This window comes from Esox lucius, chromosome 10 (assembly GCF_011004845.1).
Source record: "Esox lucius isolate fEsoLuc1 chromosome 10, fEsoLuc1.pri, whole genome shotgun sequence".
In the NCBI taxonomy this organism is placed as follows: domain Eukaryota; kingdom Metazoa; phylum Chordata; class Actinopteri; order Esociformes; family Esocidae; genus Esox; species Esox lucius.
In genome coordinates, this window is record NC_047578.1 from 5,764,642 (window position 1) to 5,787,387 (window position 22,746).

The window sequence follows — 22,746 nt, forward strand, 5'->3', positions numbered from 1 at the left end:
TCAACAACATTTAATCAACTGAAATGAAATTTGAAGAACATGACTGATGTAGAATTCCCGCAATATAGACCAGGAATATTCAACACTGTTCTATATTCTGGTGTCTTAATAGGTCCCTCTAATCAGGTTATTTAGACCTGGGACCCCAGATGGTGCAATTAAGGGTGTGGTAGAACAGAAAACCAGCAGAGTTGAACACCCCTGATGGAAAAAACGTGTCAGATACATCCTGCCTCCCTTAGCAACACCCTTCACAGTGTGCATCCCAAACTGCGCCCTCCTTGGCGCATAGGTGCCTAGACGGGGTACAGGGAGCCGTTTGGCACACCACCACAGCATGTATGTACACACCAAGCCACGTAGGCACGCACATGCGAAGGGACATGCGGCGCTGGTGATCTGATCGGGCTATCTGAGCAGCACTCTGTGTGAGCGGACAGAACCACTGGCGGGGTGCAAATTGAATTAGTCCTACTGGGACAGAGGGGAGGGTGGGGACGTGGTGGTCTAATGTGTGGAGAGAGCTGTCCCGGTCTCCAGGACACTGTAAATGAATATGGAGGGGTTGGTTTATTGTTTATTGTTTTGTGAATGAGAGGATTAGAAAGTGGGAGGGGTGCGAGAGAGGGCGAAAGAAAGTGAGTGTGTGTGTGTGTGTGTGTGTGTGTGAGAGGGGAAGTGTGAGGGAGAACGGAAATGGGCCTGCCAGTAATATTGATTTCAAGGGAGCACTTTCACGGATGTATAACCAATTATGGGCCGACCAGCCTCAAGACTTTGAGCGAGTCACTGTAACTTCTCCAACAGCACCGTGGCTTAATGCTGCATAGCCTTGCTGCCCGGTAATAGAATGCCTTGCCTCAGTGGCCAACGCATCCTGCTTGCAAAACTAAAATAAAAATGCAGGAAAAAAACCTACAGTGAAATAGAAATGTCTGTCTGTTCTCTGTTCAAAGGGCTGATGCTCTAGATTATTTTTATTTCAGCTTCAATGAGATCTCTGCAGCTCAGTTGGAAGCATCCCTTCTGTCTAATCCACTTCTATGTCCTATCTGGCTTGTTGTATTGCTTTAGAAATCTTCTGTTGTCAATTAATAAATCCCTACAATGTTGAGGATATGCTTCGGCAATATGTATATTGTCACGTCATGTCCATGAAGTCGAATTTTGAGAGAGAGTTTGGAGTTTGGTTAAGGTGAAATTTATAGTTATGCGTAGAGACATTACGATTTTGAATGGGCATGGTTTCTATGAGTCCTTGCAAAGATCAAATAAAATGTGTGTGTGTGTGTGTCTGTGTGTGTGTCTGTGTGCATTCAGTATGTACAGTGTGTCCATGTATTCCATGTGTTCCCAATATAGTCTGCTTCCTCTAGCAGCGAAGCCATGATAGTAGTCCTCCACTAGTTGTGTGCCTTTGGTATGTACTCATTTCTTATTTATTTGCCCCTCATCAACAATTTAATTGAAAAGGAGTGGGAAAGCTTGCAACTAGGCACATTGAATGTCATGGCTGAAAGGGAGAGGTCTCTTAAGTATGGGCTGCAAATGGTTTTCCCAGCAAATGGATGAAGGAAAAAAAAAAGCAATGAAGACTCCCACAAACAGTGGGAGGCTTTTCAGTAGAAGCTGTCAGTGTCGAGAACACTCAAGGCTGACCTCTCTGTCGGGATCTGGTTGTCTATAGAGAGAACATGTAAACACAACTATGAGCTATCTTAGTCCCTGTGTAGAATCATGTAGACATGGACTATCTTAATCTGTTTTTAAGGACCTTTTAGACACGGACTATCCTAGTCCCTGCATAGAATCATGTAGACCTTGACTATCTCTGTCTCTATAGAATGATGGACTGTAGACATGGACTATCTCCGTCTCTGTATAGAATCATGTAGACAACCACATTTTTCCTGTGTGCTTTACCGGCGTGTGTGTCCCTGCGTGTATGCATCAGTGTATGCATCAGTGTTCATGCATGTTTGTGTCAGGGTGTGTTCATGTGGGTGTGTCAGGGTGTGTTCATGCGGGTGTGTCAGGGTGTGTTCATGCTGGTGTGTCAGGGTGTATTCATGCATGTTTGTGTCAGGGTGTCCATGAGGCAATGACTAAGTAAGCAAGGAGAAATAACAGCTCATACAATGTTATCACTCTCTCACTCTCTTTCCAAAAGAAAATATTTTGATAGAAAGAAAACACGATGGATGTAGTCAATAGAGGGATAGATAGAGAGAGAGATAGACAGAGGGATAGATAGAGATAAAGGAACTGATAGAGAGTTAGGGGGAAAGAGAGAGAGAGGGATGGAGAGAGAGAGAAAGATAAAGATATATAGAGAACAATAATGGTGACAGTTCAGCATCTGCTCATTAATCATTTATCCAGGGCACATTGCCAGCAGCAGGAGAGCAGAGATTTCAGGTTACGCTATCGCAGATCACTTTATAAATAGAGGGCATTCATCCCAAATGGCACCCCATAACATATTTAGTGCCCTGCTCTCACCCAGAACCCTGGTCCAAGAAGGACACTACACCGGGACAATGGTGCCATTTGGAACACTGTCAGAGAGAGAGAGAGGGTGGTGGGGGTTGGGGGGGGTTGGGTTATGGGTTGAATTGAGTGAAACACAATCATTAATTTCCTTTTGAGCATCAGCCAGACATCAATCTTTACATTTGTCAAAGGGTGATTGTGAGTGTGTGTCTGTGCAGTATGCAGAGATGCTATCTAATTTGATTTGGATAGAAAAAAGTAACTCGCACAATGCGGGGTTGGACCTGCATAAGATCGAATTGCATTTCAGGGTTATTCTCTATCTCCTCTTTCTCCATCTGCCTTCCTCCTTCTTACTCATTCTCCCTCTTTCATTCTTCGTCAACCACTGGGGGAAAGACGCTGACATATGAATATGTCAGATGAGAGATGACAAGGACAGGAGAAAATAATTCACACAATGACAATCAGTTGTAGATCTTTTCTAGTATCTAGTATTTATTCTATCAGCATCTGACTAGAATTTCAGGTTGGACAGCCTAGATGTACAGCGTAGAGAAGGCTAGCTGTACAGCATCATGAAGGCTAGCTGAACAGCATCATGAAGGCTAGCTGAACAGCATCATGAAGGCTAGCTGAACAGCATCATGAAGGCTAGCTGAACAGCATCATGAAGGCTAGCTGTACAGCATCATGAAGGCTAGCTGAACAGCATCATGAAGGCTAGCTGAACAGCATCATGAAGGCTAGCTGAACAGCATCATGAAGGCTAGCTGTACAGCATCATGAAGGCTAGCTGAACAGCATCATGAAGGCTAGCTGTACAGCATCATGAAGGCTAGCTGAACAGCATCAAGAATGCTAGCTGAACAGCATCATGAAGGCTAGCTGAACAGCATCATGAAGGCTTCCTGTACTCAATCTAGTAGGCTACCTATACAGAATCGAGAAGGCTAGCTATACAGCATCGAGAAAGCTAGCTGTACAGCATTGAATAGGCTACCTATTATACACTGCATTGAGAAAGCTAACTGTACATTATCAAGAAGGCTAGCTGTACAGCGTCGAGGAGGCTAGCTGTACAGCGTCGAGGAGGCTAGCTGTACAGCGTCGAGGAGGCTAGCTTTACATCAGAGGTCTCAAACCGGTTCCACGGAGGACCGAGTGTCTGCAGGTTTTCGCTCTCACCTTGTACTTAATTGACTAATTAGGTCACTTATTGGTTAGTTTCTACCCCCACCTGGTTGTTTAGGTCTGAACTGGGAACTAATTTAAAGGAAAACCCAAAAACCTGCAGACACATGGCCCTCCGTGGAACCGGTTTGAGACCTCTGCTTCACAGTATCAAGTGGGCTACTGTCCCAGGTTGTTTTTGTATTTTATTAAACTACCATGATATATCTCCTATTGCCAACCCTCAAGCTCATCTGTCAAACCTTCCAGTCCACTGGATTAGCCTGAACACCAAAAATGCCAATCACATGCAAACTGTTGTGCTGTGAATTATGCTGTGGTGTAGACTGGGATGTGCTGTGCTATAGACTGTGAGTTATGCTGTGGTATAGACTGAGATGTGCTGTGCTATAGACTGTGAGTTATGCTGTGGTATAGGCTGAGATGTGCTGTGGTATAGACTGGGGGTAGTGCTGTTGTATAGACTGGGGGTTGTCAATCAATCATATTTATTCCTTTTTACATCAGCAGTTGTCATGAAGTGCTTTTACAAAACACCCGGCCTTAAACCCCAAGGAGCAAACAACAGTAGTGTTGAATATCAGTGACTAGAGAGGACCCAGGCTCAGAGGGGTGACCAGTCCTCTTCTGGCTGTCCTGGGTGAACATATTAAGAGTAAAATTGTAATAATGAATAAATGCAAGTGAGTCCAGAGTGTATTTTAACTTAGTCCAGGTCGGAAGCATGACCAGATGGACAAGGAAAGGGACAACACGGGGGAGGGGGAGGTGCCAGCACCGTGGCAGCTGAAATCGTCAGGTATCGTCTTGATCTGCAACACAACCAGGAGGACTTTGGACAGGGACAAAGTTCAAAACGGGAGGAGACTGGGAAAATTCTGAAAATCCATTCCTCATATCAACAAGGATTTATAGTGGAGAAGGAGAACTGACTCTACTCCCCCAGCACAATAATATAGCAGCGTAAGACCTTGGGACTGAGACATGGGGGTTGTGCTGTTTTATAGACTGGGGGTTGTGCTGTGGCGAAGAGTGTGAGTTGTGCTGTGGCGTAGAGTGTGAGTTGTGCTGTGGCGTAGAGTGTGAGTTGTGCTGTGGCATAGACTGGGGGGTATAGGAGGGAGGGACTCCACAACTCGTCATGCCTGGTGTCTAGCGCCACTACGGGGACACAAGCCAATATCTTAATGAAAAGAAACATTCTTCCCAGCTATCCCCGCCCAGAGACCGCCACCTCTGCCACCGCCTGCTTCAAGGACAAGCATCAGCTCATGATCATAGGCAGGGTTCTTCAGTGGTTCACCAGGCAATGTTGTAGTGCTCTCCTCCTTTATCCTCTCATCCTTCCTGTCATCCTGAGACACCATCTGTTGATTAATGATCCATTCCTTTCTTATTGGCCATTCCAGGTGCATAGAATATAGACACACACACACATACACACACACTTGATCACTTGAAAAGACCATCATATATACTGTATAGCTGTTTATTTCTCTGCCCCCCCCCCCCCCGATATGTTAACGTAGAGTCGAAACACAATGGCGTTTCTAGATTCGGCGTGGTTAATAGCTTTCAGTGTCCACACGGACATTATGCTGTTATACATTAATCAGGACCTCGGTAGCAAAACAGCATCAAATTCCCTACATGCTACTTTGGACCAGGGCAAATAGGTTGTGTATATGGGGTGCCGAATGTAAATGTTTGATTACAATTTTTTAATTATATCTAAATGTTAAGTTTTAATTCGAAATGTTATATCTAAATCTAAATGTTAAATCTAAATGTTAAATATATATCTAAATGTTACATCTAAATGTTAAATGTTAAATCTAAATGTTATATCTAAATCTAAATGTTATATCTAAATGTTACATCTAAATGTTAAATGTTAAATCAACATTTTATATCTAAATCTTAAATATTTATCGAAATATTATATCTAAATCTTAAATATAAATATAAATGTTAAATGTTAAAGCCACTGCAGTGGCGTGGTTTCCTTGAGGATTTGAATATTTTCTAAATATTTAGCTTTACACTTGGCGACACATTTAGATATAACATTTAGATTTAACATTTCGATATATATTTAAGATTTCGATTTCGATATAATATTTCGATATATATTTAAGATTTTGATATAATATTTAGATTTAACATTTAACATTTAGATATAAATTTAACATTTAGATTTAGATATAACATTTAGATTTAACATTTAACATTTAGATTTAGATTTAACATTTAGATATAAAATTTAGATTTAACATTTAACATTTAGATTTAGATTTAACATTTCGATATAACATTTAGATTTAACATTTAACATTTAGAGATATATTTAACATTTAGATTTAGCTTTAACATTTAGATATAATATATCTATAATATATATATATATATATATATATATATATATATATATATATATAATTTTTGTCTCAAATGTGAGGAAAATGCACTAAATGTGAGGAAAGTGAGCTAAATGTTGAAAATGTATCAGCAAAAAAAATGTAACCAAACTTTTACATTCGGCACCCCATATGTGTATGTCATAGGGTGCCACTGGGATGAGTCTTACAGTTTATCTACACCTGAGTGCATAAAGACCATAGAGTGAGTGGTCCGTGGTTCCCTGTGTATGTAAAGTAATGCCTGCGAGCAAGGACAGTAAAGGCCTGGCTGCGGTGACTCAGTACAGAGAGACTCACTGTTACCCAAACCCGATCCCAAGCCCCTCCAATCCCAAGCCCCTCCAATCCCAAACCCCTCCGATCCCAAGCCCCTCCGATTCCAAACCCCTCCGATCCCAAACCCCTCTGATCCCAAGCCCCTCCGATTCCAACATGTCGTTAATGTCCCCACACAGTTTTTCTGTTTATTGTCTTAAAGGGGCAGTTCTCACACTTTCACATTTGTCTGTATTTTCATCCCCCACAGAAGAGACTGTTAGCTTGACTTCTTGCGAGAGATTACTAGCACGATGTAGAAAAATGGCTGTGAGCAAGTAATGAATAATTTTTATGACATTCTTAGACACATTTCCATATTGCGGTGTTGTCAAAATCAAGACCGGTTTTCACCATAACGGAATTAGGTGGGGTGGTAATGTTAGGCTATGTGTTATAGAGTGAGTATAAGGCAACATAATCATCTGTGTGTGTGTGTGTGTGTGTGTGTGTGTGTCTGTGTGTACTCGTGCGTGTTCATATAGTAAGAACAGAGAGATGGAAAGGGATGGATGCAAAGTGAAGGAGGATGGAGAAACATGGAGCTGGAGAGAGATGATGGGCGACAGTGTGAAAGAAGGGCGGTACGAAGACGGGCCCGTGACTGCTGGATAAAGCAGAGTTATTGTGACCGGTGAAGAGTGATGTGGTGGGTGTATGGCAAGGGCACCTTTTATAAACAGCCCATCAATCTCGGACCTACTCAGAGCGCACTGATGTGAATTATGATCGACAAGTCGCACCGGGCAGGCATTATTAAGAACGGTCCCGACCACATCACTGACCCACGCGTTGCCAGTCACACACTGCACATCAGCCCCGGTGCTGGTAAGTTCATCTCATGGACCTCCAGTGGAAACGCGCCAAGGTGCACTGTGCAGGGTTGTGTGGTGCACAGCAACAAATGTACATCTTATCAAATATATTTATCTTGTTTTTAGGTTAAAATTCGAACCGTCCTCGGTTGTATCAGATAATACCGCTTGGTTTTAAAAAATATGCCTTGAATATCAAATAATTTGTCTTGTTCCATTAGCAGATTGTGTCACTTATTTCAAGCAAATATTAGATTAGATTCAACTTTTATTGTCATTGAACAGGACAAGTACAGTACAACGAAATGAGTTAACGTCTAACCAGAAGTGCAAATAGAGGGCAGAAAATAGAAAAGTATTAAGTATATGTACATTACAAGTGGAATGTGTAGATGTGCAATGCAGGCAAATACAATACAAATGGCAATACTCAATGTGCAATTAAAGCAAATAGAGGAGGGCAGAAAGTTCACAAGTTTTAGACATAGTGAATGTTACAAGTGGGATAATAGTTGTTTGGGTACAAATGGCAATGTCTAAATGGCGTTCTAGATGTGCAAACGAGGCAAATGAAGGACTAATGTAGTTGGGTAGCATGAGCAACCGGGATGCAGACATTGCAACACTAAGGTCCTCGAGGTAGACGTGTGTGTAACAACAACCGTACAAATGCAAGTACAATGGCAATTCTTAGCGTGTAAAATGTAAATGTGCAACTGAAATGGAGGCACAGCCACGTTAAGGTTCCTGATCTAGGTTCACCTCAAATACAGATTTAAAATGTTTTTGTTGTATTGTCATGAATCTGCGCACTGGTCGCCTTCAAGAAGTGGTTCTCTGAGCCTTGGAATCCAGGGTACCCATTCTAGCCCTCTGGTCAGGGACACCAGGTGAATGTAATAAATACCAGGTGGAATAGAAAACCAGCCGTACTCCTGGTCCCCAGAGTCAGGGAGCCCTGGCTGAAAGTCCATTGTTTGCCACTGATCTATTAGTGGGCATACAGAAAAATCTTTTTGGTCGTATTTCAAAGGACCTCCTTCAAATAAGCTGCCAGGCAGGTATCTGTAACTGGATTTAAATAACCCCAGTTGGTTTCCCGTGTCTCTGGGACCCGGCCCCACCCTTCTGTTTCCGGCCCCCGTCCCTCTTTCACATTTCACTCTCCTTTCTCCAAGTCCCGTTCCCTCCTTCCTGCCAGCGAAGCGGTAGACACTCACCTCCCCACACGTCCTCATCCGTGCCTCTCATCCGTGCCTCTCATCCGTGCCTCTCATCCGTGCCTCTCACGGCGATGTGGAGAAATGGGAGGCAGACACCTCGTCAAATCGATCGCCATACCTGCATGTGGGTGTATCTTCTCCACAGAGACTCCTAATAGATGTGTGTGCAGTGCCCGGCTCAAGCCTTACTCGGGGGGCCCAAAGGAAATTTGATTTTGGGCCCCGTCTCCCCCATCGGTCAGGGGCTCCCTAATAGTCGGGGGCCCCCTAGCGGCCCTGTGTGTGTGTGTGTGTGTGTGTGTGCACACGTGCTGGTGAGTAGGTTCGTGTGTGCATGCGTGTATCCACCCGCATGTGTCTGGGTGTGTGTGTGTGTGTGTGTGTGTGTGTGTGTGTGTCAGTGTGTGTGAATGGAGATTCCCTGATCATTCAGTGTGTTGTAGGATCTGTTGTTCTAGCACCTGATTCCCCTTTTCCCAACAGTTCAGGCAGCAATAATTGCACTCTATTACTTTCACATCACAGAGATGAATTACATCGGAGACAAACAGATTTCATAATTTTAGAGTTATTAATGTTTAAAATGAGATGACTAACAGTTTGTTTTCTGGAGATGTAATTGGAGAGTATTTTGCCAAATTGCTTGGATGCATGGATGCATCGCTCTTGCAACACACACAAACACGTTCACACACATCCCTTGTTTCGGATCACGACATTCTGAAGTACTACTAAATAGGGGACAGAAGAGAGACGTTATATTGATATCATTTATACATGAATGAATTTAATTACCTGTTTACTATAGTTGTTTTAAAGCTCTAGCAATTTAATTATGTATTGTTGCCAAAGTCAAATATCTGAGTATAATTATTGACCAATCACAGCCAGACATGCCATATGTATCACTCCACCAACTTCTCCCCCACCTCTTTTTTTCCTGTCCTCTCCCCTCTAACTTTCCCCATCTCCTATATCTCCCCCTCCTCTTTCTCCCCAGCCCCTCTCTCCCCGCTAGTCTCTCCTCTCTCACCCCAAACCTCCCTCCCATCACCTCCTCTCTCTCTCTCCCTCCCATCATCTCCTAGGCATCCCACATGTCCTCTAGTGGTATGACGGTCTGTCTATGGCTAGGCCTCTGTCGTCCTCGGTCTAAGGCCGACAGGGGCCCTTTACAGCAGGATGAACCCGTGTTATTTTCATCAAGCCCGTATCTGTGTACCGAATGTGTTCACATCCCTCCGTTCTTCACCAGATTCAAGCTGTGTCCTCCTGCTGGCTATGAAATGCCCCCGCTGAATATTGAATAGACCCAATTGCATATAAACTGCATTGTGCACGGATAGACACCCCACCAGTGACGGCCGTGCGTACTGGCCCAGATATGTGTCCAATCACGGCCTCACTTACTTACATTCCTAATAAAACCCCACAGTTACCGGTTTGCTTTTATGCTGGCCTAATGTTAGGGCTCGGGTGGACTGGGGAGGAGTGTTTTGGGAATTCTCATGGCTTGTTCATCAATAAACCTGACCACAGGCTGACCCGCTAATCATGTCCTATCGATATCCCATCAACTATAGGTGCTTCCCGCCTCCCTGGTGGCCGGCCAATAGGATCAGACTCACTGAGATCCAATCATGTTCAATGAGATCCAATGATCGAATAAGGAATTGTTACTTGTGGTTATTTAAGCAGTTAGGCACATGGGTGATATGTGGTTGTCATAACATGTCCAAGGCCTGTTCAGTGTTGCCATACTGCTGTTATAAACATATGTGAGAAAGTTAATGAACACAACACAGAGGAATGGTGCTTTTCTACTATGAGCTATGTGAGGTACCGTATAACAAACAACTGGTATTGATTATTGATGGGGCCCCATACAACCTGATACGTTTGTTTGTGGAGCCAAGAACACAAGAGGGGACACAGTACCAGACCATACAAGGTTAGGATATAGAATACACATATATGGTTGGAAGACGTCCAGACTGTGCAGGGGAAAGGTAGAAGAGCTGGAGTTTTGGTCTAATATAAATATGCTGTTTAAGACCAACACAAAGACATTTGAAAAGAACAAGAAGACAGAGATAGATGGAATGAAGGGTGAACATCTAGGGAAGTACTATGCTATATTTTCTGAATAAACAACAATTATTATAATACAAATTTTACTTAGACAATTAGAAAATAATAAGTAACTTTGTCCTACCCATGATTTACAGTCTTATATACCATAGCTTTCAGTCAATCACCATTCAGGGTGTGAAACACTTTTTAAAATCACATTATGTATGGTATTTCTGACATCTTTCGCTTTAACTTTGTTTAAAAATATTAAATCGTCTGTAGTATTGACCATGTATTCTATACATATTTCCTCCTGAATAATACCAACTATCGAAGAAATAGTAAATGTCCCTGAAATTACATTAATCTTTGTTTGCTGAACACTATTTCTAAATATTAAAGGTTGTGAGTGCATTTGCTCAAACACACACACAGCGCATTAGCAGTGACTAGCACATCATGCCTTTTAGCATTGATCCATGCTAGCTCCGGACTCCTGTGTCTGTGCACTCCTTTTACATTGTTAGCAAAGGTTGCATAGTCCATCACCTCTTAATTTACGCAGGATCGATTCCCAAACCTGATATCATCCACATTCAGCCAGGTACTTCTCAGAGGTCATCAGCTGCTAGCAAATGTACATACAGTCCTGCACAAGGGAGTGACCTTGCAGGGACCAGTAATTAATACTGGCCTTGTCTGTTTGTTTCTATCGACATTACACCTGTCTTAGCATTAATGCCATCTATGAAAAGGTTGCCTTTATCTCCGCCCATTCTGTAAAGCTATTGCACGTGTCACAAAGACAGCTTGTTGTTAGTAGAACTGGGCACTCTGTGAAGTGGGCCTCGTGCGTCAATAGTTTTAGTAAAATTTCAAAAGCCTTTTTTGTAAAATTAAGTATTCTTAAATTTCGACCACATGGATAATCCACTGAATTCAGTTTTTAGTGTGAATAGAGGCTTGCAGATGTCCCACAATTCAGCATGTTGAATTGGTATCTTCCTCTGCCCCCCCGTGTTACTTTTAGGAAATGTTATCACAGTTAATCCAAATGTTTGGATTTTCACCTCATTTCTCATCTAATTTCACTGCCATTAAAGATGTCATTTTCATTTTATTTTATTCCACCTAACATTTCATCCTCGGCTCTTCAATCTTGGGGGTGGAGACATTTTATATTGTTATTTTTAATATAGTTCAATGTATGCTCATAATGACAGAATGCTAAAATAATGTTAATTCAAAAGGTCTTCCACCAAAGTGCACTTCAAAAGTATTCCAATTGGAGGAACGAACAGAAAACTCTGCTTTGCTCCAGGTCTACGAAGACAAGATTGTGAACACCTCACCCTGCCAAGTGTCAGTCAGTGGAATTGGCTTAGAGACTTTAATGAGAGAGAAACTATCTTCGTATTGATTTGTATACCTGCTCAGTCAGCTCATTCAAGTGACAAAGAATCTGATACAGCAGATCTCACTCAGTGAGAGTCCTGAGAATGAACTGTCTGACTACATGGGTCTATCTGTCTGCATTAATCTGTCTGTCAGAGTGTGAAGTCAAATTGAAAAAGGATTAAAATAGGGGTCCATAAACCACCTTTATATTCCGTTTAAATACAAAGATCGATGGGGTTGCACATTGATTTTTGCACCCTGCCCCTCCTGAGATATTCATACGGAGTCGACTTCTATAATGTTTGATGAAGATTCTTTCCAGGTCTTTCAGTACTCGGTCCTTTCTTGTGGATTCTCCTCTTCTGCTCACCCCACAGGGTTTCAAATTGGGTTTACGTCAGGGCACTGGTGGCCATTGCAAAAGCTTGATTCTGTTGTCCGTGAGACATTTTTGTGTGGCCCTGGGGGAATGCTTTGGATCACTGTTCTTTTGACGATACAACGACGACCCAGTTTTAGCCTCCTGGCAGGGGCATACAGGTTTTAGTCGAAAATCTCCTAGCCAATAATGCCATTGTTCTAACATGGTTGCCAGGGCTGTTGGAAGGCAAACAGCAGCAACGACCTCTGATATCCACTGTCATCCTCCAGGGTAGGGAGTAGGTTTTCTGCATAATCATCCTTGTTTTTATTGCAAACCCTCCTCTGGTGTTTTTATAGCCAAAAAGCTGTATTTTTGTCTCACTTGATATATCATATTGTTTGGTTCCAATCAAGTTCTAATGATGTTTGGCAAGTCAATGTACAGATGTTTACTGCATGAGTTGATGAGAATAGAAGTTTTCTGGCAAGATGCTCAGATAGGCATTGAGATGTGAGATGTGAGACTGATGGAAATTCCACCAAATAGGACCCATAGAAGTAGGTACAAAGGCAAAAGTTTTATTAAACTTGCAAGGAGAGAGGAATCAAAGTAACAAGGTAACAGTGACAAATCTCTGACGTGGGTCAGAAACTTGTCAGTACTTATAGGAGTCAGGGTGTGGTTAGACACTGCACAACTGTCTTGGTATCAACAAAGCATTTTTACTTAAGTCCTATCCATTCCTACCCCCTGTTATGTTTCTTTCCCCCATCCTGCAATTAAACACATCGATCAGTCTTAGCCCCCACACTGACAAATGGTTCACAACAACATCTACCCCTCATGTTCTTCCTCTCCCACATTTACAACACCATCAGCACATCTGACATTCCTCTTGTCAGTATTTTCCAATCAGATCAATACCTAACTAGAAATATACATTTTATACATCAGTACATCAGTTCAGAAAAATTCCATAACACGTCTTATTTTAGTTTTGGAAAAGCTGTGACCGTAAGATTCAGGCAACTTTTTTTCAAATCATTAAAAGCGATCTGTGGTGACTACTTTATCTCAATCCTTTAAACCTCTTAATAATTGTCATAATAGTGGAAATATTTTCAGCCATTTTACTTTCTTTTCGTTTGCCTAATTTATTCGGGTCAACAACCTTTGGTCTTGGAGGTCAAAGGCTTTTGATATGGTAAATCATTCTATTTTAATTAAGACCGAACTCGTTTTGGCTTTGCTGAGGACACCTGCTTATGGTTTCAGAATTATCTTAGTGATAGAGAACAGGCTATTGTGACAGATGGGGTTGAATCTAATTTTCTAATAGAATTTCACAGAGGAGTTCCCCGGGGTCTGATTTTAGGTCCTTGGTGGTTCACTCTGTATGTTAATTCTCTGTAACTCATTTTCATTCTTTTTTAGGACAATACTATACTCTGCCACCCTGAATCTTCCTCAGGAATGTGTATAGTTCAGTTTGATTTCTAACAAATTCAAAATTCCCTTGATCCTAGGCTGGTGCTAAATGTAATGAAAACAAAATGTATACTATTCTCAGAGTCCCAAAATCAATATTTAAATGATTAACATTATTGCCCTAGACAGTTCTGTTATAGAACATATTCTCTCCTACACATGCCGTGGGATTTGTTTAGATGAACATTTCTTTCATAAATGTGACACGGCCGGGGTGTGGACACAGAGGCAGAGAGGAGGTGTCGTGCACAGATGTTTAGAGTAGGAGTAGGCAGTCTCGCGGTCGGCAGGCAGGCAGAGGTCAGACGATGAATCAGAATCCTGGAGGAACAGAGGAATTGGCTGGTTCGAGGTCGGGGGCAGGCAAAGGTCGTAACGAGGTGGTCCACAAGGCAGGAGCACATGGGGCAGGCAGGCTCAGGAACAGAAGGGGTCCGGTAACTGGGAAGGCTGAACAGAGAACAGAGAACGGGTAACGGGAAACAGGTAACTCGGGAATAAACGCTGGAAACGCATGAAAAGACAATAGGATCTGGCAGCGGGTGAACAGAAAACACAGGCATGGATAGACAAGAGGTAACGGGGACACAGGAGACACCAGGTGGGGGGGGGGGGGGTGGAGACAATAGCGAGACAGGTGAAGCCAATCAGGGCGTGACAAAATTACAGAGTGGGTGAAGAAGCTAAGGATTAGAATTGGTTGAAATAAAAAAAATTTAAAATCTCAGCGCATAATTGTACAAGCCACTTTCTGCCTTGGAATATGGTGATGTGCTATGTACGCATGCCTAACCAATAGTACAAATTACTAGTACAAACTCATGCACTCATCATTTTCTTTTATTTTCAACAGTTGGCTGAGAGTCTCTAGCTTTGGTGGACCAGTCACTGGTTGATGTGTATCAAGATTTACTGCAAAAATGTCCTGACTGTCTTACCAATGCTTTGGTCTACCATGTGCCTTACTGATGGAATGTTTTATTGTGCTGATGAACTTCAAGCTGGATGTTTTGGTGTCTATAGGGCAGGGCTTTTCAGATCTGAATCTTGAAGCCAGTTCCACTTCATTTCCAGTTTTTCATCACAAGTCTTCAATTAGGGACTTATTTAGACCTGGGACACCAGGTGAGAGCAAAAATGATGAGAGAGAACAGAAAAACAGCAGGGGTTCGGAGCTTGTAGTGTGAGAGTAGAATATCCCAACTATAAAGCTGTTCACTTGCTTGACGAATCACCTATTTATTGTTCACTGTGACGGTCATAATTGTGTTGGTCATATTTCTCTCCGTTTATTTGTTGGAACACAGGGCTTAGCTGTAATGGATCCCTAGGTCTCAGACTGACTTTTATGTATTAAAGAAAGTGAAAATTAAATAAAAAGGAATTCAAAGGGTGCCAATAATTGTGACATGTTTTGAGTTTAAGGTCAAGCCAATAAACAAAATTGAAATGATGTGTCCAATACAACGCAGTTTTATTAACTGCAATTGTTTTCCAATAACACTGTGTTAAATATCACAGCTGACTGCAGTTACTGCAGAACTGCCTTTTTTCCCCCCTGTGGTCAACTTCCCTGACAGCACAACGCAGGTACAAATCAAGGGCTTTTAGTTTTACGTATGTCATTTAATGCACATTATTATTACCAAACCAGCTCTTCTGACCCTCTTCCTCCCCAACGCTTTCCCCGGGCTGTCACAGGAGTCCTCCAACCGAATCAATGTGTTTGGGCCCAAAAAGAATCACTTTCTCTCATTGGAGATCCATGGGAGCTTCTCCCAGTGTGGGTGTAGCAAACAGCCGTTACTAAATGGAGATTAAAACTACAGTGGAAAGACCCTGTAAAGCCCTTTTAAGACTGGTGGGTGATTTCGGATTTAGCAGCGGTAGAGATACACAGGGTTTTTTTCTCTCTTTAATTGACTGTTGTAATCCATTAGTTGTTCCAAAGTCCGGGAAACAATAGGGCACCAGGATTTAATGGGTTCCAGAGAGTGGGAATACTGTGGTATGGGGCTGTTTTCTCTAAAGTTATCAGATTGGATTATCCCAGTGGGATAGGATTAAAAATTCAATTTAGATGTTTCAAAACTGAAAAATTGGATTCTGATTCTCTGGATAGGGGTAAGAATTGGGGAAGTCCCTGTTTGATCAGATAACAACTTTGTCATTTGAAGGCATGTCAGGATTAGGGATTGTAGGTTGGTTTGCACAGGGATTGATGGTTTTGATCCGAACAACCCTGATTGAGTATAGTTTTGAGTCCAACAATCTGGATCTAGAAAATGGATTCATAGTGGATTTGAAAAGGTAAAATTAATCAACAAGTAGTTTCTATCTAAAAAAACAAAACTTAAATATCTTAAAATTAACTGTAATATAGGTATGTGTTTTTATATTGACAAACATGAAATCAATTGATTTACAGTATATAATGGTGTTTTTGAAGAACTTTATTCTGGATATCTTTTGAATGTTTGTTCGTTCATTATTCAATTTTAATTTTAATTTTTTTTGCTAACCAACTGTGGGACCTACCAGAAACAGTTGTATTATACCTGAAATAATGTGAAAAACCATCATTGCTCACAGTTAGTCTCAATTAAACTAGGTGTGTGACTTCTATAGACAACTGGTTGCACCACAGCTCATTCAGGTCATATCAAAACATTTGCACATTTTATTTTTCACTTTGACATTATGGACTTCTTTGTGTTGATCAGTGGCCAAAAGCCCATTAAATCCATTTTATTACAATAAAATGTGGAAATGTCCAAGGGGGACATTTTCTGACAGCCACTGTACTGATACTGTTCATGTGCCTTAATCAATCTACTTTACTGGTTTTACTAGAACCCGTAGAAGTATTACTATAGGTATTACTATAAGTATTACTATAACCTATAGAAGTAGTACTACAAGTATTAATAGAACCTGTTCTCTGCAGGCCTGTTTAAAGCACAGATAATACTTGAAATTCTGGCAGGTCAGCCTGAATCAAAATGATCCTGTTATTTTCTAGAGTGAAAACGTCTCAAAAAGAGACAGACAGCATCTAATCCTATACGGCAAAAAAAAAAGAGGATGACAGAAAACCCTCCCAGAAATCTTCCTCCGGAATACTTCCCTTTCTCATTGGTTAAACTTAATGTTTTAGCATAACTCTCCAAGAAGATTAACACATAAACAGATCAATCAAAATGACCAGATCTATATTGAATGATTCTACCCTATTAGGTGGATCTTTTAAAAAGGGTTTATTATAATCAATACATGGTATACTGTATTCTAAGCATTAAGGAAGTAATGTACTTGATACAGTAGCTATGATAATCAAATGTATGAAGCACATTTTCCACAAAAACATATAATCAGCATAATGTATGAAGTCATTTGGATTTTGGAGATAGGAAAAACTGCCTGTGTTTCAGAATAAACATTCTTCTTGACTGATCTTGACTAGCTTTTTTAAATCCCACTTTGCCCTGGAGTGGAGGTGCTATGGTTGGCTTATCTAATCTTAAACGCATTTCCAAGGATAGAACACATATACACACACACACACACACGCCCCCACACACACAGCTTCAATCTGATCTATAATATCCTCCTTTCGATTGCTATCATGAATCAGTGGGTCTCCTTAATCTCTCTCTGCTCAGTAATTAACCCTGCATTGATTCACATCAGTCATTAATTTAACGAGAGATGGGACATATTGAAATTGAAGTGCAACAAGTTATCTTCTCTCATTTATGCTAAACATGCCAGTGAAGAAGGAGCAGCCATTTTGGATCTGACTGAACTAGGCTGAATATCGGCAAAGCCAACATTGACTCCAATTTCAACATCATCCTCCTGTGGTATGACTACTGATAATTCACCATTGCCCCCTTCATATACGTTATGGCTTCACAATGCCTCTATAACAGCCACTAAATCTTATCTGAGTTCTGGTTGTAACTTTGCCACTATGTCTTTGTCAAGATCTCACCACCTTTTCATATGCATGAGACAATGCAGCAATACCCTTGTCATTCTATTCTGGTATTCACTGCCTGTCAGTCTATGTACACACCTGCAAGTCACGATCTGAAAGCAGAACTTAATTACAGAGATTTCCCAAAGGAGATCATGACTGTCTATTGTGGTTGATGTGCTAGAGAGAGGGAGAAAGAGAGAGGGAGAGTGAGAGGGGGAGATCAACGGAGAGAGGGAGAGTTGATAGAGAAATTAAATGTGTGTGTTTCTGGGACTGCTCAACGCTTGGAGGGTATCAAAGGGGAGTGGGGACATCGTGTCTGTCTCATTCTGTCTGTCTGTTTTATTCTGTCCATCTGTCTGTCTCTCTGTCTTATTCTGTCTCTGTTTGTCTGTCTGTCTCATTCTGTCTGTCTGTCTCTTTCTGTCTCTGTTTGTCTTTCTCATTCTGTCTGTCTGTCTCTGTCTATCTGTCTCATTCTGTCTGTCTGTCTCTCTCTCTGTGTTTGGTTGTCTTTCTCTTTGTAGCTTTAAATGAAAAATCTAATCTTTCATATGCCTACTGCAGTCAGTCAGATTGTGGTAATAAGATTCCATCATTGTGCAGTGCTGCAGTCAGTTACAGTGTGGTGATAAGATTCCATCAGTGTGCAGTGCTGCAGTCTGTTACAGTGTGGTGGTAAGATTCCATCAGTGTGCAGTGCTGCAGTCTGTTACAGTGTGGTGATAAGATTCCATCAGTGTGCAGTGCTGCAGTCAGTTACAGTGTGGTAATAAGATTCCATCAGTGTGCAGTGCTTCAGTCAGGGTCAGTGTGGTGATGAAATTCCATCAGTGTGCAGTGCTTCAGTCAGGGTCAGTGTGGTGATAAGATTCCATCAGTGTGCAGTGCTTCAGTCAGGGTCAGTGTGGTGATGAAATTCCATCAGTGTGCAGTGCTGCAGTCAGTTACAGTGTGGTAATAAGATTCCATCAGTGTGCAGTGCTTCAGTCAGGGTCAGTGTGGTGATGAAATTCCATCAGTGTGCAGTGCTTCAGTCAGGGTCAGTGTGGTGATGAAATTCCATCAGTGTGCAGTGCTTCAGTCGGTTACAGTGTGGTGATGAGATTCCATCAGTGTGCAGTGCTGCAGTCAGTTACAGTGTGGTAATAAGATTCCATCAGTGTGCAGTGCTTCAGTCAGGGTCAGTGTGGTGATGAGATTCCATCAGTGTGCAGTGCTTCAGTCAGGGTCAGTGTGGTGATGAAATTCCATCAGTGTGCAGTGCTTCAGTCAGGGTCAGTGTGGTGATGAAATTCCATCAGTGTGCAGTGCTGCAGTCAGTTACAGTGTGGTAATAAGATTCCATCAGTGTGCAGTGCTTCAGTCAGGGTCAGTGTGGTGATGAGATTCCATCAGTGTGCAGTGCTTCAGTCAGGGTCAGTGTGGTGATAAGATTCCATCAGTGTGCAGTGCTTCAGTCAGGGTCAGTGTGGTGATGAAATTCCATCAGTGTGCAGTGCTTCAGTCGGTTACAGTGTGGTGATGAGATTCCATCAGTGTGCAGTGCTGCAGTCAGTTACAGTGTGGTGATACGATTCCATCAGTGTGCAGTGCTGCAGTCAGTTACAGTGTGGTGATAAGATTCCATCAGTGTGCAGTGCTGCAGTCAGTTACAGTGTGGTGGTAAGATTCCATCAGAGTGCAGTGCTGCAGTCAGGATATCATTGTCCAGATTTCTGAGTCAAGTTTATGGTCCATGTACTTTTTGAAAATTAATATTATTTTTTACAGATATTTATTAAATTAAAGTGCACAGCCAACTGTCTATCCTTTCAAAGTAGGAATTCAACCTTCTAAATCTTTTCAATGTAAACATTGTTGATCCTTCTGCGTTTGTCTGGGTTTTACATCTTGTATCATTAGAATCCAAGAAATAGTAAATATATAGGATACAGGAAGTACACATAATATTGGTTAAAAATGTGCCCTTTTTTCTATGTATACAAATACATTTCAAAAAATCGTTTATTTGTCCATCCGTGGTTTCCTGTGTGACAAACTGTGCCTTTAACCAATTAGGCTATTTAAACAGCAGGTTTTGTTTCACTTGATACATGTGTAGCGATGTGGTGTGATCTATTTACTTCTGCATTGCTAAACCAATTACTCAAAAATCCATGTTTTTTATAACTAGTTCCTTACATTAGCTAACATCCAAACCAACAACAGGCATAACAGGATTGCTACACTACAGTCAACGCATGTTGAAATGGATTACTGATGGCTAGCTAATACAGTACCTATAATGAAAACAATGACTCCAGTCACTCCATGGCTGGTTCATTCCTTTAGAAAACAATGACAGTTGAATTGCCAACCACTACGCTATGTGAACAACTCGATGTAAATCGAGAGCAATATGTTCGTTGTTTGTGCTGTTCGTACATAATCGTCAACAGTTTTACTTTAGGTTTACTGTAATGTAGCTACGAAAGCTTGTAGCCAGTGAAGTTTTAGTCTATCATGAACAAATATTAATTCCTAATTTGTTTGGTCTTTGGCAAGGATTGGACACCAGTCGCCTATGTGACAGACCGCATCTCTAACCACTATGCTATTTAACAATGGGCTGTCAGTCAGTCAGCCAGGCACTCACTCACTCACTCAGTAAGAGACATTTGCTCTTCTTAGCCGGTTTCGACTTACAAAGTCAGGCAAAAATGTAATAGCTGTCAAATGCTTGGTTCCTCTCTCCTTGGGAGAATCTCAAATGAATTTCCTTGCTCTGTTGAATCATCTCTCATCGTCTCCTCAAAACCGATTGGAAGAGAATGTCAGAGGTCCTGCCCCTGTCACCTTCTTATCCAATTGCTTTTGCGAAATATCAGAGCGAGGATGTGAAGAATAAAGAAAATGGAATTGAGATTTTACCCTTGTTTCCTTCATATCTGGTCTCCTAGAACATTGTCTCCACCTCTGATTTCAGAAAGTAGAAAAAATCATATTTAAATGTGTATGAAACCATTTTGACCCTGATGTCACAGCTTGGCCCATATGTATTTTAAAGCCTTTATTCTGCTCTGTATGTTCCTTCTTTTTTTCTCTGGGACTTTTGATTGCTTACATTCTAGCAGTCAATGAATTATTCTAATCATTTGGTTCTCAATGGAAACCTGAGTAAAAAGTTTAGAAAGATGAAAGTTCTGCCTAATGTGTTTGCATGCTAAATAAAATGTAAAACCTGCTGTTGAAATTCTTGAACATAGATTTATTTAAACTCGCCAATGGTGCAATATATGACATGGATATGCAAGGTTTTATTTAGAAAAAGGACATCAGTTATTTTAAGTAATGCTTGAGTTTCAGCAAAATTTTAGCACATTGTCTGGGTAAACAAAATGAGTCAAAGGAACTGGAGTCCATGTGAACCATTTAGTGAGCAATGCTTTTAACCTTGGTCTCAGTGTTTTTCTGACTCTTTGACACAAGTGCACGCACACACACACACACACACACACACATACCCACTGTCAGTCAGTCAGTTAAGGTTGTCTACGCCAGCTGTCACACCCACCAGACATGTCCAGCTCCTGTCACTGTGGGCGCTTTCTGAAAGTGTAAGCTTCCCTAACGTTTCCACAGAGGGTGTGAGGGTGTTGATTTGTTCACACCTAGAAACTGGACTCCCATAGTCTGTATTGCAAAACTCCAGGAACTTTCAGTAAATTCCCTGTTTAAAAAAATAAAATAGAGAGATAGATAGAGAGAGATCTATCCATCTCTCTATCTCACACACATACACACACACACACACACTGGACTAGGATACATTCAACAATATATGTACTGTGTGTGACTGTCTGTTTGTGACTGACACACTGTGTCCTATCCGAAGCTCAGATCTCCTATTATCAGCACATTAGAATCAGTCGAAATCAGCAAATAGTTATGCGTCAGGCATTTACCGTGCTATGTCTGTTTTTGGTTGTTTTTTCACTCCAGCTTTCCTTTGCGGCCACAACCCCGGTCCTGGCAGATAAAAAGAAGTACCCCAACTTTTTCCGGACAGTTCCGTCGGACAACGCGGTGAACCCAGCCGTGGTCAAGTTCCTCAACTCCTACAAGTGGAGCCGCGTGGGAACCCTCACGCAGGACGTCCAGAGGTTCTCGGAGGTGAGGAGGATTTGTTAGGAATTTATTTGTGGTATCATGAAGAATCAAGGAAATAATGTGATATTGTGACATTTATTGGTGATTTATTTTGGATATTATTACATATAATATAGAGATATTATGTTATGGTGGTAAAAGAGGTCCTAATGCAATTTTAACACCGTAAGTAGACTGAAATTGGCAGACAGGTTCTGTTAAATGTTTCAGTTGTTTCATGACTTTCTGAGGACATCTCTATTTTTATCCAGTTGTGCTGCGGGGGTTTAAAGTACAAGGGAAGCCAAACTAGGAAAAAAGCCATATTACAACCTACGCCTAAAGTATGCGTTTTGAAGATAGTGCAATTTGTTCTGAAATGTTACAGTACGGCGTCATAAAATATGGTCAAAACTACAAGAAAGCAACAGTCACGGAGTGGCAGATTAACTTCAACCAAACATTTATTTTGTCACAAAATCGGAGAGCAACATCCGTCCTGTTAGGACTACAAAGCAAATGTGATCATAAAATGTAAAATGGCCAATCCAAGTTAATGTTTTCAAAATATTTGGACTATTAAACGATTATTGCAAACCGCTCGATCACTCCGGTGGTGGGTAAACATGGTTGTCCTTGTTCCTTCAACAACGTTCCAGTCGGCCACAGCACAGCAGGTTGTCCAGGTTGACTCTTTTTTCTCTGGCGTTGTAAAGACGGCTTTTCAAAATGGCGGCAGTTCCAGTTCTTGCAGATTCTCGGGAGTTCACTAGCTAGCAAGTCTTTCTGAATTTGCAAAAAATTCAGAAAATTTGCAAAGAGCAGAGACGAAGTCGTGTGGTTCCCAAAC

The 22,746-nt window shown here is 41.5% G+C and overlaps 1 protein-coding gene across 1 annotated transcript in view; it reads left to right on the top strand.

Annotated features, from left to right (window-relative positions):
- Positions 1–22,746, top strand: part of gabbr2 (gamma-aminobutyric acid (GABA) B receptor, 2) — a 196,015-nt gene that overhangs the window by 92,936 nt on the left and 80,333 nt on the right. Inside the window, exon 3 of the mRNA XM_010891535.5 lies at positions 21,750–21,920. Within this exon, the coding sequence (XP_010889837.1) occupies positions 21,750–21,920 (171 nt within the window). The remainder of the gene's footprint in view (positions 1–21,749; positions 21,921–22,746) is intronic.